Source organism: Bos grunniens, chromosome 12 (genome assembly GCF_055505025.1).
Source record: "Bos grunniens cultivar Pamir isolate PY7600 chromosome 12, Bosgru_T2T1.0, whole genome shotgun sequence".
Lineage (NCBI taxonomy): Eukaryota > Metazoa > Chordata > Mammalia > Artiodactyla > Bovidae > Bos > Bos grunniens.
This window is the reverse complement of record NC_141176.1, coordinates 73,051,860-73,072,543: the sequence shown is the minus strand read 5'-3', so window position 1 is coordinate 73,072,543 and position 20,684 is coordinate 73,051,860. Positions and strand designations below refer to the sequence as shown.

Below are 20,684 nucleotides of genomic sequence, written 5' to 3'. Positions count from 1 at the left end.
TGGGCAACCCACTCCAGTATTCCTGCCTGGAAAATCCCATGGACAGAGGAGCCTGGCAGGCTACAGTCCATGGGGTCCCAAAGAGTTGGACATGACTGAGAACTTTTACTTTTATATTTATGTACATTTGTGAATCTTTTATTGCCAGCCATCTTAAACCCTTTATAGAAGTTTGTAGAAGATGAAAATAGTATCTAAGCAAGAAGTTAACATCTGAAGAAGGAAACAAAAGATCCTAGTGTACAATAAACACACAATAAATCCCTTCCTTGTAGCCAACCTCATTTCTTTCTCCTACATTCTCAGAAATGCCAAAAAGCCCAATTCAAGCTACACACACAGTTACCCCCACCTGGTTGGATTCCAGGCCCATCTGATGGACCACATCACCACAGCATGTGCTTCTGCACCTCTGTCAGACTATGGAACAGAGACAGTGATGGGTATATAGAAAGAAGTATATTGACCCAGAAGCAAGTGACCCAAGTCCTGATATTCCCCAGATAAGGAGAATCATTATTTTTATATATTTCCCATTTGGACTACACCATTTGGGAAATTCTATCCAAAGTCTATGAATCCACATAATCAAATAAAAAAATTCTTAGATGAAATCTTTCACTTGAGAGAAAATGGTGATTTTTCATAATTCAGAAAAATTCACAGAAAATCCCTGGGCTGGGAAGATCCCCTAGAAAAAAGAATGGCACACCACTCCATTATTCTTGTCTGGAGAATTCCATGGACAGAGGAGGCTGGCAGTTTAGTCCATGAGGCTGCAAAGAATCGGACACAACTGAGTGACTAACAAGCATACACATCCACGTACAAACCCTAAGACTAAGCTTTTCTAAACCTGGCCTTTGCTTGGGATATGTTAATCACATTCTTCATCCCTTATTTGACTGCCTTGGGTCTTTTCACAAGCACATAAGCTCTGGGACCTGGATATCCTTCAATTCACTCCCAACTTAGAGTCATAGCTAACTCCACTGAAGAGTGAATAGTGGGGTTTGGTTCACAGTTTGCTAACCAGCATGATAGGAAGCTTTAGGGAAACATGGTGTATCTCTTCCCTCATGTTTAGTGTATCTCACTGATCAATAGTTTCCTTTCCACTTTTGTCAGAGTTCAACAATATTACAAAATTTAAGACTGGAGTCCTCTTATTTTATAATTTATCATGGTACACCTTAAAAAGAAGAGCACTATAAAAGTATATCACAGGGAAATCTATTTAACATTCTGTGATAACCTATATGAGAAAAGAACCTAAAAAAGAATGAATATAGGTACATGTATAACTAAATCACTTTGCTGTACATCTGAAACAAATACAACATTGTAAATCAACCATATTCCAATAAAATTAAAATAATTTTTAAAAAAGAAAAAAGTCTTTAAAAAAAGCTAAAATCAAGGGTTTTGAAATCCATCTTATAAATAAAAGGAAAAAACAGCATATTAAAGTATGTAGAAGAATGAAAATAGAAAAAAAAAATAGACTCTTGAGAGTCCCTGGTACAGCAAAGAGATCAAACCAGTCAATCTCAAAGGAAATCAATGGTGATTATTCACTGGAAAGATTGGATGCTGAAGCTCCAATACTTTGGCCACCTGATGTGAAGTGCTGACTCATTGGAAAACACCTTGATGCTGGGAAAGACTGAGGGCAGGAAGAGAAGGGAGCGACTGAGGATGAGATGGTTGGATGGCATCATCAACTCAATGGACACGAGTTTGAACAAACTCTGGGAGATACTGAAGGAGAGGCAAGCCTTGAGTGCTGCAGTCTATGAGATCACAAAAAGTCAGGCACAATTGAGCAACTAAATGACAAAAGACCTGAATGAAAAAGAAAACTAACTTCTAAGCAGAAAAATCAACAAACACAAAGCGTGGTTCTTTGAAATCACCACAAAATGCAAAAGAAAAAAAAAAAGAGAAAATTTACAATTCACATGAATTAAAAGAGGATAACAATAAAGATTGGGCTTCCCTGGTGGCTCAGATGGTAAAGAATCTGCTTGCAATAGGGGAGATCCACATTTGATCCCTGGGTTGGGAAGATCTCCTGGAAAAGGAATAGTAACCTATACCAGTATGCTTGCCTGGAGAATCCCATGGACAGAGGAGCTTGACAAGTTACAGTCCATGGGGTTACAAAGAGTCGGACATGACTGAGGAACTAACACTTCGGCTTTAATTTTAACACAAAAGATACCATAAGCATTACAAAGAGACTATAATAAACATTGTGCAGATAAACTTTTAAATTTTAATGTAAAGGACAAATGTCTTAAAAAATGACATATAAAACTAACAATGATATAGAAAATCATAATAACTACATATTGATTTAAGAATTTGAATCCTTTTTTTTTTTTAAATTTTACTTTATTTTATTGTTTTGGCCATTCCGTGCAGCTTGTGGGATCTTAGTTTTCCTACCAGCAATCAAACCCAGGCCTGCAGAAGTGAAAGCACAAAGTCGTGACCCCTGGACTACCAGGGAATTCCCTGAATACATAATTTTTAAATTTCTCAAAGAAAAGACTGTAAATCCATAGGGCTTCACAAAAACATTGTGCAGAAAAGTTTTACCAAACTTTTCCCAGTACTTTTCCAAGGTCCAGCATTATCATGATATAAAAACCAGATAAAGACATTAAAAGAAAGAAAAATTGCAAACCAAACTGTCTTGGAATATTAAACGACATACCAATGAACTGAATCTAGCAATATAAAAAGGGTAATATTTCACAATCTAACTTGACTGGGCAAGTCCAAAATACTCAGGGTCGCCTGTTACAAAGGACAGGTTGGAACCCTCGGGCAGGAGCTGATACTGTTCTCTACAAGCAGAATTTCTTTTTATTTCAGGGAGGTTTTGTCCCTACTTAAAATCAACTATTTATGGACTTCAATCACATCTACAAAATACCTACAGAGCAACACACAGATCACCTTTTGACTGAATAACTAAGGAATGTAGTCTCATCAAGCTGACATTAAACTGACCATTAAAAATGGAAATATTTCCCATGTATTTCCATGAGGATACATAAGAATTGATGCTTTTGGACTGTGGTGTTGGAGAAGACTCTTGAGAGTCCCTTAGACTGCAAGGAGATCCAACCAGTCCATCCTGAAGGAAATCAGTCCTGAATATTCATTGGAAGGAATGATGTTGAAGCTGAAACTCCAATACTTTGGCCACCTGATGTGAAGCGCTGACTCATTAGAGAAGACCCTGATACTGGGAAGATTGAAGGCAGGAGGAGAAAGGGATGACAGAGGATGAGATGGTTGGATAGCATCACTGACTCGATTGACATGAGTTTGAGTAAGCTCCAGGAGTTGGTGATAGACAGGGAGTTGGTGGCGTGCTGCAGTACATGGGGTTGCAAAGAGTCGGACATAACTGAGCGACTGAACTGACTGACGTACTTCTGATAACAAAAGCTGACAAAATATTTTAAGTAAAGCAAATTATAGACCAATATCCTTCATGAACAACAGGTCCAGAAATTCTTGACAAACTACATACAGCAATACAGAAAAAAGATGCTACATTATGACCAAGTAAACTCTTTTCCAGGAATGTTAAGTTTAATTTTCAAATACCAATCACCATAATTCACATTAAAACAGTAAAGATAAATAAGTGTATGACCAGCTGAAGAGATGTAGAAGAAATATTTGTTAAAATTCCTTACCTCTTCATTTTTTTAAAAAAGTAAAATTCTTGACAATTGAGAAATTAAAAGAAACATTTTCAATCTGATAACAGATACCTACCTAAAAAATTGCAATTAATATTATTTGTAATGAAAAATTACTGAAAGATTTTGCCCTAAGAATACAAGATTATCTTATCTAACTGATTCTCTTTAACTAACTGGAAACTCTAGCCACAACAAGTCAAGAAAAGGAAACAGAAGTCATAGATATTGGAAATGAAGATACAAAACTGCCATTATTTATAGCTGACATGATTGCATATGGACAAAATCCTATAGAATTAAAAAAAATAAAAAACATACCACTATTGACTCCAGGAAATGTAAAGTTAATTCACAAATAAATCAACTATATTTCTATAAACTAGCAACAGCAAGTGAATAATAGTATCAGAAACAAGACTTCCTAGTGGTCCAACTGGTTAAGAATCCACCTGCCAATGCAGGGAACATGGGATTGATCCCTGGTTTGGGAAGAATCCACATGTGCAGAGCAGCTAAGCCCATGTGCCACAGTCACTGAGCCCAGGCTCTAGAACCAAATGGCTGTACCTACCGAGCCCATGTGCCAGGATTACTGAAAACCATGTGCCCTAGAGCCCATGCTCTGCAATAGGAAAAGCCACCAAAATGAGAAGTGCACCCATAGCACCTAGTCACCACCCGCCACCACAACTAGAGAAAGCCCATACATAGCAAAGAAGGCCCAGTGCATCCAAAATAAATGAATAAATAATTTAAAAAGACAATCCAACAATACTATGAAAAGCAAATATGCATGAATAAATTTAACCAGAGACATGTAAGATGTCTATACTAAAAATTACAAAATATTTCTAAAATTAAAGAAGACCTAAATAAGCAGAGAGAGACAAATATTAGTAATTGCAGATCCAACATTGTTAAGACTCAGATTTCTCAAAATATTCTACAGCTAAAAGGAAACATTAATAAAATATTCAGGCTTTTATTTAAAAACAAATTGAAAGATTTCTAAAATTGATACATAAAAGTAAAGAATCCAGAATGATCAAAGCAAACTTGACAAAGAAACACAAAGTTAGACAATTTAAACTATGGGTTTCATCTCTTATTAAAATGTACAGTAACTAAGAATGCAGTATTGGTATAAGGATCAAAATATTGGCATAAACTGCAACTACTCAGGAACAAAATCTATTACACAGATGCAGATTTCCTTAATTCAATGCATAAAAGTCTGTAACAAATATGTCCAGAATAATTGGAAAAAATAAAACTCAACCACTAATTACTCTTTCACATTTAAAAATTAGTGCAAGATGCATCAATATCCAAAAAGGTAGAACACAGAAAAGTATCTTCACACTCCTAAGGATGTGCAAAGATTTCTTAGGATACAAAAACATCAACTACGGTTCGATGCACAATACTGGATGCTTGGGGCTAGTGCACTGGGATGACCCAGAGGGATGGTATGGGGAGGGAGGAGGGAGGAGGGTTCAGGATGGGGAACACATGTATACCTGTGGAGGATTCATTTTGATATTTGGCAAAACTAATACAATTATGTAAAGTTTAAAAATAAAAAATAAAAAAAAAACATCAACTACAAAAGAAAAAAAAAAAAGGTAAACATTAGACTTCATCAAAATTAAACCTTGACCTCCACTAAGGATATAAATGGCAAGCCACTGACAGGAAGAAAATATCATGGCATTGAAACATGTATAATATCATATATGAAATGAGTAGCCAGTCCAGGTTCGATGCAGGATACTGGATGCTTGGGGCTGGTGCACTGGGACGACCCAGAGGGATGGTACGGGGAAGGAGGAGGGAGGAGGGTTCAGGATGGGGAACACGTGTATACCTGTGGCGGATTCATGTTGATATTTGGCAAAACCAATACAATATTGTAAAGTTAAAAAATAAAATTAAAAAAGAAAAAATATCCACAAAGGACTAGCATTAAATATATATTAAAAATAAACATCCCCAAGGGGGATTTGAGGAAGCGGTTGGGGAAGTGATCAACACATCACAGAAATCTCAAAATGACAAACTCATTATTCAGTGGGAGAGGCTGCAATACTCTACACACTTTCCCTGACATCTCCACACAATGAAATGCAAGGGTCAGTGGTGCTGAGACAAGTAAAGGCTGTAAAAGCAAGTGACCCATAATAACCTATTACACTGAATCTCAGGCTACAGTTCTCAATATCCAGATGCAGTGGCATGTTCTTTTGCACTCCCCTTTCTGGAAAGAAATGACCACATTCACATTTTCTTTTTCTTGGGCATTTTTACTTCATACAACTGCAGTCAGTGCATTCTTTTTGTGCTGAGGAGGGAATGACACGGTCCCTGGTGTTCCCACCACCGCCTCCATTGGTGACTCAAGGGCATTTGCCCTTTGTGACCATGAAAGGACATGAAGTCTAGTTCAGCTCTGCCAAGCTGCTGATTTTTTTTTCCCCCCGAATGACGGATGTGTGGGGAATAAGCATTTTGCAACTTAGTTTTCCTCAATAAATTACAGTATTTTGCTGAGAGCAGCTGCGTGAAAGTTCACATGCTCAGAGCAGTCCCAAACTTTTATTTTTTGTGGAAAATTACAATGCCTAAACCTAACTTCCACATCTCACCTTCATTTTCACTTGTTTTACCAGTAAGAAGACTCCTTGGAGGTGATGATTTCAATGACAAGAATTGTAGATAATTGAGACTGCTTATTCAGTGTTATTTGGGACTTTGGCAAATTGTATGAAAATTACATTACTCTGAAATATTTAATGCTCAATGGTCTATCTTGAAAACAACTGATTTTTACTTTGTGAGTCTATATAAGAAAGTGTCCATCAAAATTTACAAGGATTACAATCCTAGAATCTCTGTGATACAAATTCATGAGATATTTATGGGCCTGGAAACTGTCTCTGACAATAAATTTAATGCAACATAACGCCACTTTGGAGAAGGCAATGGCACCCCACTCCAGTACTCTTGCCTGGAAAATCCCATGGACAGAGGAACCTGGTGGGCTGCAGCCCATGAGCTCGTGAAGAGTCAGATACGACTGAGTGACTTCACTTTCACTTTTCACTTTCATGCATTGGAGAAGGAAATGGCAACCCACTCCAGTGTTCTTGCCTGGAGAATCCCAGGGAAGGGGGAGCCTGGTGGGCTGCCGTCCATTGAGTTGCCCAGAGTCGGACACTACTGAAGCGACTTAGCAGCAGCAGCAATGCCACTTTGCCAAAGGCAAAAGGAGAAGAGGGTGACAGAGAATGAGATGGCTGGATGGCATCACTGACTCAATGGAAATGAACTTGGGCAAACTCCCAACAGGAAGCTTGAAGGAAGAACAGGAAGGCCTGGCGTGCTGCAGTTCATAGAATCACAAAGAGTCGAGCATGACTTAGCGACTGAACAACAACAAATGCCACTGTCATCAGACTATTTCTCTTATCTAAGACACACATGTGGTATTTTTAAAATAGTTGCCCATTACTTAGTGCTCAACATGCATTTATATATTATGCAAAAATTAATTAAAATGAATTTCATTTTGTCTTCCCAACAAGCATTAGGAAGTGGGTATTACTTTCTCCATTTTACAGAAAGGAGAGTGTGGCTTTGTGGGGCAGAGATGGTAAGAGGGAGAGCTGGGATGGGGGCTTGGAAAGGTAGACTGCGGGGCTCTGCACTGACACACTTTAAAGCTGTTGACATCATGAATGATTATCAGGTGCAATCACACCACATAAATTGACATTTTTACGCTGCTTTCCTTCGTCCTTTGAAATGGTGAACAACTCCAATTTGCCCAACCACTTATATAATGTGACTGGACAGGCTGGTAGCTGTGAGAGTCAGTGTACAGGATGGTGCACAAACTCATGATTGTTTCTCTATTGGAATGTTGTCTCTGAGTGACATCACCTGAGAGGGTGGATTGTCCTGCAGTGTAGACCACTACTCAGAGTCCAGGGTTTGCCTTAGCCACACTTGGCATCACTATCACAAAATATTAAATTATCTGAAATACCATTTAAGGGAATGAGAAGGAATTAGATGAGGGAAAGTATATGGAATAAACACTTTCAGCTCAGTTCAGTTCAGTTTAGTCGCTCAGTTGTTTTTGACTCTTTGCGACCCCATGAATTGCAGCACGCCAGGCCTCCCTGTCCATCACCAACTCCTGGAGTTCACTCAAACTCACGTCCATCGAGTTGGTGATGCCATCCAGCCATCTCATCCTCTGTCGTACCCTTCTCCTCCTGCCCCCAATCCCTCCCAGCAGCAGAGTCTTTTCCAATGAGTCAACTCTTCGCATGAGGTGGCCAAAGTACTGGAGTTTCAGCTTTAGCATCAGTCATTACAAAGAACACCCATGACTGATCTCCTTTAGAATGGACTGGTTGGATCTCCTTGCAGTCCAAGGGACGCTCAAGAGTCTTCTCCAACACCACAGTTCAAAAGCATCAATTCTTTGGCACTCAGCTTTCTTCACAGTCCAAATCCCACATCCATACATGACCACTGGAAAAACCATAGCCTTGACTAGACGGACCTTTTTTTGGCAAAGTAATGTCTCTGCTTTTGAATATGCTATCTAGGTTGGTCATAACTTTCCTTCCAAGGAGTAAGCGTCTTTTAATTTCATGGCTGCAGTCACCATGTGCAGTGATTTTGGAGCCCCAGAAAATAAAGTCTGCCACTGTTTCCACTGTTTCCCCATCTATTTCCCATGAAGTGATGGGACCAGAGGCCATGATCTTAGTTTTCTGAATGTTGAGCTTTAAGCCAACTTTTCCACTCTCCTCTTTCACTTTCATCAAGAGGCTTTTGAGTTCCTCTTCACTTTCTGCCATAAGGGTGGTGTCATCTGCATATCTGAGGTTATTGATATTTCTCTTGGCAATCTTGATTCCAGCTTGTGCTTCTTCCAGCCCAGCATTTCTCATGATGTACTTTGCATATAAGTTAAATAAGCAGGGTGACAATATACAGCCTGGACATACTCCTTTTCCTGTTTGGAACCAGTCTTTTGTTCCATGTCCAGTTCTAACTGTTGTTTCCTGACCTGCATACAGGTTTCTCAAGAGGCAGGTCAGGTGGTCTGGTATTCCCATCTCTTTCAGAATTTTCCACAGTTTATTGTGATCCACACAGTCAAAGGCTCTGGCATAGTCAATAAAGCAGAAATAGATGTTTTTTCTGGAACTCTCTTGCTTTTTCCATGATCCAGTAGATGTTGGCAATTTGATCTCTGGTTCCTCTTCCTTTTTTTTTAAAGTAATAAAAATAAAAATGATCAAGAATCTTCTAAAGTTTATCAAATAAACCAAGGATAAGCAAAATCATCAAAAATGAGTTTGAACACTGGTGCACTAACACAGCTGAACAATGCCCTTCCAGACCCTTCCCTTCTAGCCTCTCAGCTGATCATAGACAGAAAGCCTGGGTCCCACACAGGAACACTGCTTCCAGCATCTACAGTGGACTTTCCCTCTCATCTGGGATCAAAGCTCACCTCCAAAGCTCTGCCACCTCCTGGACCAGGTTCCCTAACTGCCTCCAACCTCCACATCCAGTTTGCCTTCCAGGACTTCTTCCACAGGGCTCCCACAAATAGGATTCAAAAGTCATCAAGGGGTGAATCTCTGGATGTCTTCCTTCCCTGAGGAGGGAGAAGACCTATGAGGGGCAGGCTTCATGCCTGATTCACCCCTGTACTTCCCGGCCTCAATCCTTATTTGTTGAAGGGAAGGATGGAAGAGAGGGAAAATTCTCCAATCATACTCCCCTCCCAGAAACTAAAATCTCAAACAACAAGCAAGAGCTTCTCAGACCCTGCATTCCAGATGGGCCTCTCTCCTGATTCATTCAAATTCTTTCCACCCTGTCTTCACCTCAACTCCCTCCAAGCCTCCTGGATTTGCAGTCCTTTGCTCTTTAACTCCTCAGGTCACCAGACGCCTCCTGATTCCAAATCACCAACAAGTTTCCGTGGACTCACCTCATTTGCACTGAACAGATCTGTCCTTCTTCGGGTCTCCACCATATTTCCTCCTCTCATCCTTGCTGTTCATTATCCATCTTCAGTACTTCCCTTCTCTCTCTGCTTTCTCCCTGAATATAAGGGCTTCCCTAAGCTTCTGATCTGGGCTCCTAAAACGCTCTCCCCTCTCTGGGCAATCTTATCCATCCTCATGGATTTAGCTACCTGCTCAGTGAAGAATACGCAGGCTCCATGCTCATCCCAGTTCTCTCTCAAAGAGCAGACTCTTACTTCTAATGAACTACAGGACACCTCCACCAAACTTCAAGATAATTGAACTACAAGTGGTAGGGGAAGGACTGGAAATCAGCTAGACTAGAAATTACTCTTCTCTTTAATGAGAGTATTTCCTGCTGAAATCAGGTAGCATCTACCCCTGTCCCTCTACATGCCATCCAAAAATATGTGACAAATTCTGATTATGATGACTAACCATATGCTAAGCACAAGGCAGAAACCCAACCTTGGCCTAGCTTGCTGTAGCAAAGAAACAGAACCTTTCACAAAATCCTTTCAAAGTAATTTACAATCACTGTCAAAACCTGACACTGTTTTTAGGGAAAAATTGTTTCTGGGGATAAATTATGTAGCTTAACCCAGCAGGGCATAATTATAAAATAAGTTTGCAGAAGAGAAAAAAACAATCAGACATCTTTGTAGTAAAAGTCCTCTGCCTCCGAGTCTCAGTTCTCACTGGTAACAGTGGAAGCCTTGCCCTCAGACTGCACTGTCTGTAGGACACTGTTGCACTGTTCATTGCTGCATTTCTCTGTGCAGCTTTTGATAAATGCATTTCATTTCCAAAATTAACACTTGGAAAGAAAAAGTAAATTCTCCACATGCTTAATCACTGATAAGTAGACAAAATAACAGAGGGGAAAACAAACAAACAAAAAAAAAAACATAACACTCCATAAGAGCAACAATACTGAATGTGAGAATGAGAGCTGAGATGACCTAACATTATTTCTTAGACCTCAAGTTCACAGACAAACTGAGGCTAGATAGAAAATATTCCTGTAAGTCTCTCTCTCTCTTTTTAAAGACACCTTAAGACAGAGCAATCAGCTTGTAAAAAGAAAAACTGCCTACATAAACAAAAGACATTTTCTGAGATGACTTTGATCCCGGAATCGAATTACTGGCTTAAAAGCTTTTGTGTCTTTAAAGGTGCTGTCTATGGTCCTTCTTGGACTTCTCAGGTGGCTCCGTGCTAAGGATCTGCCTGCAATGCAGCAGATGCAGGAGACACGAGTTTGATCTCAGGGTTAGGAAGATTCCGTGGACAAGGAAATGGCAACCAACTCCAGTATTCTTGCCTGAGAAATCCCATGGATGGAGGAGCATGGCAGGCGGCCATCCACGGTGTCGCAAAAGAGTCGGACACAACTTAGCAACTAAACAACACTGTCCTTATTAAAATATTATTTTCACCGTATTTCTAGCCAATCTTTTCTTTGCAAGTAACCACACCTGGCTTTATCCAAATAAAATGGTGCAGCAGATATCTGTCCCCTGTGGGAGTACAATGCATCATGCTCATGCTCAGTTGGTTTTTTTTTTTTTTTGGAAAGGTTTATTATATTTTGTTTTAATTAATAAATTGCCATTCTCCCAAATCTTCCCACCCTCTCCCTCTCCCACAGAGTCCATAAGACTGTTCTATACATCAGTGTCTCTTTTGCTGTCTTGTATACAGGGTTATCGTTACCATCTTTCTAAATTCCATATATATGCGTTAGTATACTGTATTGGTGTTTTTCCTTCTGGCTTACTTCACTCTGTATAATAGGCTCCAGTTTCATCCACCTCATTAGAACTGATTCAAATGTATTCTTTTTAATGGCTGAGTAATACTCCATTGCGTATATGTACCACAGCTTTCTTATCCATTCATCTGCTGATGGACATCTAGGTTGCTTCCATGTCCTGGCTATTATAAACAGTGCTGCGATGAACATTGGGGTACACGTGTCTCTTTCCCTTTTCGTTTCCTCAGTGTGTATGCCCAGCAGTGGGATTGCTGGATCATAAGGCAGTTCTATTTCCAGTTGTTTAAGGAATCTCCACACTGTTCTCCATAGTGGCTGTACTAGTTTGCATTCCCACCAACAGTGTAAGAGGGTTCCCTTTTCTCCACACCCTCTCCAGCATTTATTATTTGTAGACTTTTGGATCAGTTTTGTCTGAGTCTTTGCAGCCCCATGGATGGCAGCTCACCAGGCTCCTCTGTCCACGAATTTTCTAGGCAAGAATACTGAAGTGGGTTGCCATTCCCTTCTCCAGGGCATCTTCCCAACCCAGGGATTGATTCCACGTCTCTTGCATCTCCTGCATTGGCAGAATTGATGCTTTTGAACTGTGGTGTTGGAGAAGACTCTTGAGAGTCCCTTGGACTGCAAGGAGATCCAACCAGTCCATTCTAAAGGAAATCAGTCCTGGGTGTTCATTGGAAGGACTGATGCTGAAGCTGAAACTCCAATACTTTGGCCACCTGATGTGAAGAGCTGACTCATTTGAAAAGACTCTGATGCTGGGAAAGATTGAGGGAAGGAGGAGAAGGGGATGACAGAGGATGAGATGGTTGGATGGCATCACTGACTCACTGGACAAGAGTTTGGGTAAACTCTGGGAGTTGGTGATGGACAGGGAGTTGGTGGCGTGCTGCGGTTCATGGGGTCTCAAAGAGTCGGACACAACTGAGCAACTGAACTGAACTGAGCCACCTGGGAAGCCTAATAAAATGCATAATTTAGTTAATCTAGGCTATCTTTCCATGAGAGGTGGTTATTTTTATATTATGAAATGTGCTCATAATAAAGGGATTCCACGCCAGACACCTTGGAGGCAGAGGCAGAACCACTTACCCAGCATGTCGCTGCTTCAGACCAACGTTGACGTGACTGTGTAGCCACTCCTGCCCCAGGGGTTACTCATGTTAACTCAGGATCTCAATCAGAACTGCACCTCTTTCTCACAAACACAGCCTTTACTGAAGATAACAGGACACACTGCCAGGCTTAAAGGCCTACCCTCAGCCCCTGTGAGAAGGCCTTGAGAAACAGGCACTCTGCTCTTCCTTGTGAGAACTCTGACAGGACTGTTACATTACCTGGATGAAATCAAGAAATATCAGGGGCAGTAAGTCATCCATATGCCCAATGTCTTTGGAGAAACGATTCAAAATTCTTCCTGCAAGAACAAGATACAAGAAAATACTCATTACCTCAGGAGCTTTAAGAGAAATAATTCATGCACATATCACAATAATATTTTTGAAGACTATGTATTTAGGGACTTCCCAGTGCAGGGGGCATGGGTTCAATCCCTGGTCCGGGAAGATTCCACATGCTGCAGAGAAACTAAGCCTGTGCGCCACAACTACTGAAGCTCATGCGCCTAGAGCCTGAGCTCTGCAACAGAAAAACCCACCACAATGTGAACCCCAGGCACTGAAGTGAAGAGTAACCCTTGCTTGCTGTTAACTAGAGAAAACCCATGTGCAGCAAGTAAAAATAAACCTAATGCAACTAAAAATAAATGAATAAATCTTAAAAAAAATAAAGTACATGTATTAAATATTTAATATATTGGGCTTCTCCAGGGACTCAGTGCTAAAGAATCCATCTGCCAATGCAGGAGATATAAGAGACAGGGGTTCAATCCCTGGGTCAGGAAGATCCCTTAGAGAAGGAAATGGCAACCTACTCCAGTATTCTTGCCTGGGAAATCCTATGGACAGAGGAGCCTGGCAGGCTACAGTCCATGGGACTACAGAAGAGTTGGTCATGACTTAGAGGTAAAAACAACAACAAGTTTAATACATTACAAATTCATATGAAATAAGCCAATGTCAGTGGTAAAAAGAAAGACAAAATAGGATGATACCTAAAGAGAAACAAAAATACCACCAAATGGCAGTGGGTGGGGAAGTGAAACTTAGCCCTGATTTTTAAAAGAATGGGGGAACCCTATGTCAGTATCAGGAAGAATTGCTGGATTTGAGAAATTTCCCTCGCTTTAGGTCCATCCTGTCTAAGGCTCACTCCAAGTGCTAAATCTGTAAATAAACAGTTGTAAAATACCTAAGTTAATCTTAATTGTGATACCAATTTTGCTTTAATTATCAAGATTAATTTTGCCAAGTGATGCTTGCTACAATAAACATAATTATATCCTCTCTCTAATTTTTTTTTTCCCTCCATCGGCTAACAGTACTTCACATTTTGGGAAATTTTGGATTCTGGCCATTTCCAAGTTGTGAGTTTACTATTGCAATAATAAGTCGCTATTTTCAGAGGTGTACCAGGTGTGACAAACACAGACTTATGAATAAGCATCTAAGAAGACCACCAGAATGTAGGCAGGAAAACAGAAATATTACTAAATGACTAAGAATCACTTATCATTGACTTTATTTCCCTTCTCAGAATCCACAATAATAGCATATCCTTAAGTCTTCAGGACAGAATATGGGAATTTCTGGTAAATATCTGGCATAAACTAAAAATGTCACATCAGTAAACAAAAGATGCTGCAGCCATCAGGACTCTGCAGCCACCCCTGCAAGGGTGGTGAACCCTGAGGAGACTCAGGATGACAAAGAACAGGACACTGGCCCCAGACAGGGGAGGTGCATATCAAAGAAACTGTAACAGGGAGGAGCCAATTTTGACTCCATGCTGGATCTGTTTCTTTGACCATTGCTAGTCATTGCTTTGGTCAGGGAACCCTGCCCCTCTGCCTGAACGTTAAACTAAAGTGGCTCTTTTCAGCTCACAGGGAGACAATCTGACCCTAACCACATGTGAATGGCTGCAGAAAAGAAAAAATGAACAAATATCCTCTTATTGTGCAAGATAAATGGCCTTTTGACTTTACTTCTTCACCTCGTCTCCTCTCTGTTCTATAAAAGAACCAGGCATCCAGATCCCAATAAGATGGCTATTTTGAGACATCAGTCTGCCATCTTCCCAGTCTGCCAGCTTTCCAAATAAAGTCATTATTCTTTGACTTAACACATTGTCTGTAAGATTTATCAGCGTTTTGAGGCGAGCAGAGCCAGCTTGAACTTGGTAACAAGTAACACCACTCTGTGTGGTTCTCTCTTCATGCCGTCACATTCCAGAAACAAAGATACCATAAATAATCTATTATAAATTCTACTTTTGAAAATAAACACAGGGAAGAGTTCAATTTAATATACCACTAAAAGAGTAAATAACTGGCCCCTAAACCTTTAGGCCTATCTTTGCAATCCTTATTCGGGCTTCTATTTTCTTGAAAGGATGAAGTTCTGATAATAGACACGGGAAGGTGAGACAAGATACACACTGTGTATGCCTTCTGCTCTAGAATTGGTGACCTTAAAGATTTAAACTTGGTTCCAAATCCTTGAATAATTAATCAGCATCTGGAGAAGCCTACAGGTCATCAAGAGCCTGGTTAACAGTGGTCACAAGCTGTAATAACAGAAATTCAGTTCCACTTGATGCTCCCAAATTTACAACTATAGTTTCCACATTAACAGGAAAAGTAGAGCAACTTCACAGCTATAATAGCAAAGATTCTTCCAATCACTTCCTCACTCCATTCATAATAAAATGAGATTGTGTGAGCCTCTGCAGTTTACAATCCTGTGCTCCTCACAGTGCCTGGACTAAAGAACATGTGTTGAATAAATCTGCACAAGATGCTGCACTAAACAGTCTTATTTAATCCTCACAACAGTCTTGTGAAACAGGAAGGGCAGCAGTTAATTCCATTTCACAGGAAAGAAGTTCCCAGACACCATGTTGACATCCTCACTGAGGTTCATTAGGCACTAACCCTGTGCTAAGTGCTGTGAATGTATTAACCTGCTTCATGCCCACAACATCAAGATATCAGTAAGTGTGTGAACAGTATCCTCATTTCATAGGTAAGAAAACTGAGACACAGAGAAATTAAATAACTAGTATAAAGTATTAACATAACTATAACTGGCTATTACTATTAGTAACTATCTCCAGGACTGAACCAATAAAGTTGGCTCCAGGGTCCATACTTATAACCATGACAACATCCTGCCTGGAGATTTGCCTGCCCAGTAGTATCTACCTACTTTGGCCTCGGTCACACAGATAGTTGATGGCCAGGCCAAAGCTACTGCTGTCCTCTCTCCAGTCACATCCCGGCCTCAACAGGCCGTGTCAATTATGACCTGCAAAAACAAAGCCACCCCTGTGTTTCAGCACAAGTCTAACCAACTGAACAGAGTGGGCATGTGTGCTGATGAACTAGCTCTTCATAGGAACCCAGGTCAGGAGGCTACCTTCCAAAGCAAGACAGGTTGAAGGCCTCAGGGTGTAGGAAGCAACCACTGGGAGCCCTTTAGGGACACTCTTACTTAATAATGAAGATCCACCTGCTAGGTATCACAGACATCTTTAATGTAACCAAAAGTCCATTGTAAAACTAGAGAGTTGATTTTATCGAAGAGGATGTTTACATTTCATTGATTTTGTATTTTAATTAATCTTACTTTACCATTTAGGTAAAATTCAAAATATGAGCACATGTCAGAGCTCTGTGGTCCCAGAAATGGATGAGCAATGAAAGAAACAAACACACGGCCTGTCTCCTGTAGAGATGTTCTTGGAAGATGGTCCTTCCTAGTTAGCTTAACACCATGTAACACAGCCAATGTTTTAACAACAAGTCAAAAACATTTCAACACATTTTCACCATCTGTTGGGTATTTCATATGCCACATAACAAATGGACTCCTAAATCATACTGCAAAGTACACATTCATGTATTTTTACATGAATGCATAAATTGGAATGAAAGCTTATATGCTCCTATATTCAGATTTTCTCTGGTAGGAAAAATTATCAGTGAAGCTTTTTGTAGAAAATGAATAAACATACACAGTGATTTTCTTCCAAGCATCTCTTCCACTTTCAAATATGAAAATGCAAATAGGCACTTAATGTTTTAACAAGACATATTCATTATGAAATTTCATGTCTGACTTACCTATTGGATTTCTATGGAAGAACAATACCGGAGCTCTTAAAATGGACTCCAACATTTTGTTGTGCAAAGCTCGTGAAGAATTAACAAGGATGTAGAATAACAACAGAGATCTTGTGATACCAAAAAGGACAGTAGACACAGTTAACCCTGAAATAAAGAAGCATCAATCAGCACAAGATCTCTGTCTTATGCTCAACCATGCTAAAGCATGGCAGGCAGTTTAAAAAGATACTGTGCATTTTATTCTATAGATAATATTTGTATAGAGATTTACATATATACAGAATAAAAACATATATATAAAGTAGGTTATCTAAGAGTTTAATGCTTTCAAAAATACATTTATAAAGAAAAGTGTAAAAATCACTGTTTTCCTCTCACTAAATAGAAACAACATGGGGGGAAAATGTGTAAACTGCAGCTTCATTCTAGCCTTGCCTAATTCAATTACAAGTTCTAATAAAACTTATAAGAAAGATAAATATACAAGTAACTGATCTTCCTTTCTCCACATTTCAAATCTCATTATTTACAACATGTCCCATAATCTAAAAGTAAGGTACGCTTTGGTGAAAGTGAAAGTGTTAGTTGCTCAGTCAAGTCATACTCTGTAACCCCATGGACTGTAGCCCTCAGGTTCTTCTATCTATGGAATTCTCCAGGCAAGAATACTGGAGTGGATTGCTATTTCCTTTTCCAATGCTTTGCTACCAGCACGTGATTTAACAGGGAAGAGGAGAAGTGATCTACAATTTCCTTGTAATTTACAAGGAAATATACTTCCATGTAAAGTAGCTTTTTAAGAACCTATTGTATAACACAGGGAACTCTACTTAATGTTCTGTGGTGACCTAATTGGGAAGGAAATCCAAAGAGAGGATATATGTTCAACTGGTTGACTTGGCTGTACAACAGAAATTAACACAACATTGGAAAGCAACTATAATAAAAATTAATAAAAATTTAAAACATTAAAAATAAAGTAGCTACTTCTGTGCCCAAGTAGCTATAAAGAGCATGAAAAGACCATGTTAAGTTGCAAGTAGACAATCTCTTTCATAATTGAACTGTAAGAAACTACAAATTATATTTTGACATGAGATAATCTAAACATGATAGTCTAAACTAATCTCTCACTATTTTATAGAACCCCAAAGCATTTGTAAATAAATATAATCATTTAAAGTTATGTCTTATCAATGACATAAATGAACACTACAATGCTCACTTAATATAAAGATTAAAATAGCCCTCCAAACATCTCTTCAACTCACAATGCTAAATAGAGTGGGGATAAATTCGGCAACATATATTCCATCAAGTACTTTTTTCCATTCAGCTAGCACATCAGTGTTATTTAAATTCTGAAAGCTGGGTAAATTCTTGAATTTCATCAACAGGCATTTGCCTTAGCCCACAATCCTATATGAATGTGTAGCAAAATCCCTTCCTTTTTCTTTAAGCCCTCATTGTCCACCAATTCAGAAGGCAAACAGCTGGTAGATTCAAGTTTCTTATCAAGTGATCAATAAAATAAATACAAAATTTCAATAAGTGGATTTTTACATAATTTAAGGGTCTGTCTAGTCAAGGCTATGGTTTTTCCAATGGTCATGTATGGATATGAGAGTTGGACTGTGAAGAAAGCTGAGCACCTAAGAATTGATGCTTTTGAACAGTGGTGTTGGAGAAGACTCTTGAGAGTCCCTTGGACTGCAAGGAGATCCAACCAGTTCATCCTAAAGGAGATCAGTCCTGGGATTTCTTTGGAAGGAATGATGCTAAAGCTGAAACTCCAGTACTTTGGCCACCTCATGCGAAGAGTTGACTCATGGGAAAAGACTCTGATGCTCGGAGGGATTGGGGGCAGGAGGAGAAGGGGATGACAGAAGATGAGATGGCTGGATGGCATCACCGACTCAATGCACGTGAGTTGGTGATGGACAGGGAGGCCTGGCGTGCTGCGATTCATGGGGTCACAAAGAGTCGGACATGACTGAGCAACTGAACTGAACTGAACTCTTTGAAGAAACTTTTTCCAAGCATTTCCTGTGAGGATATTTAAATTTTTACTTATTAAAAAAAAATATTGGGGTATAGTTGCTTTACAATGTTGTGTTAGTTTCTGCTGTTCAACAGAGTAATTCAGCTATAAATATACATATATCCCTTCCCTCTTCCTCCCATCCCTCCCTTCTAGGTCATCACAGAGCACTGAGCTGAGCACCCTGTGCTATATAGCGGCTTCCCACTAGCTATCTGTTTTGCACATGGTAGTGTATATATGTCAATCCTAATCTTCCAATTCATTTCCCTCACCTCCCCATGCCCGCTCTGTGTCCAAACATCTATTCTCTACATCTACAACTCCATTCATCCCCTGAAAATAGGTTCACCTGTACCATTTTTCTAGATTCCATGTTGTTGTTGTTCAGTTACATAGTCGCATTCAACACTTCACAACCCCATGGACTGCAGCATGCCAGGCTTCCCTGTTACTCACCATCTCCCAGAGTTTACCCAAGTTCATGGATTGGTGATGCCGTCCAACAAGCTCATCCTCTGTCTCTCTCTTGTCCTTTGCCTTCAACCTTTCCCAGAATCAGGGTCTTTTCCAGTGAGTCAGCTATTTGCATCAGAGGCCAAATAATTGGAGCTTCAGCTTCAGCATCAGTACTTCCAACGAGTATTCAGGGTTGGTTTCCTCTTAGACTGACTGTTTTGATCTCCCTGCTGTCCAAGGGACTCTCAGTCTCAAGTCTTCTCTAGCACCACAGTTCTAAAGCACCAATTCTTCAGTGCTCAGCCTTCTTTATAGTCCAGCTCTCACATCCATACATGACTACTGGAAAAACCATAGCCTTGAGTATACCACCCTTTGTCGGCAAAGTGATGTCACTGCTTTTTAACACACTGTCTAGGTTTGTCATGGCTTTCCTGCAAAGAAGCAATTGTCTTCTAACTTCATGGCTGCATTCACCATGTGCAGTGATTTTAGAGCCCAAGAAGAGGAACTCTGTCACTGCTCCCACATTTTCCCTTCTGTTTGCCGTGAAGTGATAGGATTGGATCCCATGATCTTAGTTTTTTTTTTTGTTTTTTTTTTTTTAATATCCAGTTTTAGAAGCTCTTTAGTTCCTTTTTGCTTTTTGCCATTAGAGTGGTTATCACCCACATATCTGAGGTTGATATTCTCCAGCAATCATGATTCCAGTGTAACACATCCAGCCTGGCATTTCACATGTTGAGCTCTGTGTATAAGTTAAATAAACGGAGTGACAATAAACAGCCTTATTGTACTCCTTTCTCAATCCTGAACCAATCAGTTGTTCCATACAGGGTTCTAACTGTTGCTTCTTGATCTGCATACAGGTTTCTCAGGAGACAGCTAAGAAGGTCTGGTATTCCCATCACTTTAAGAGTTTTTCATAGTTTGTTATGACAAACACAGTCAAAGGCTTTAGCTTAGTTAGTGAAACAGAGGTAGATGCTTTTCTGGAATTCCCTTGCTTTCTCTATGATCCAGCCACTGTTGGCAACTTGATCTCTGGTTCCTCTGCCTTTTCTAAACACAGCTTGACCATCTGGAAGTTCTCAGTTCACATGATGCTAAAACATAGCTTGAAGGATTTTGAGTATAACATCAGTAGCATGGGAGATGAGTGTAATTGTCTGGTGGATTGAACATTCTTTAGTACTGCCCTTCTTGGGAATTGGGATGAGGATTGACTTTTTCCAGTCCTGTGGCCACTGCTGGATTTTACAAATTTGCTGACATATTGAGTGCAGCAATTTAAATCTTTTAGGATTTTAAATAGCTCTGCTGAAATTCCATCACCTCTAGTAGCTGTATAGGCAGCCATGCTTCCTAA

The 20,684-nt window shown here is 39.8% G+C and overlaps 1 protein-coding gene across 1 annotated transcript in view; it reads right to left on the bottom strand.

Annotated features, from left to right (window-relative positions):
- Window positions 1-20,684, bottom strand: part of LOC147361892 (ATP-binding cassette sub-family C member 4-like) — a 111,719-nt gene that overhangs the window by 19,867 nt on the left and 71,168 nt on the right. Inside the window, exons 19-20 of the mRNA XM_086330217.1 lie at window positions 16,813-16,959; window positions 12,905-12,984 (exon numbers count right to left, since the gene is read on the bottom strand). Of these exons, the coding sequence (XP_086186343.1) occupies window positions 12,905-12,984; window positions 16,813-16,959 (227 nt within the window). The remainder of the gene's footprint in view (window positions 1-12,904; window positions 12,985-16,812; window positions 16,960-20,684) is intronic.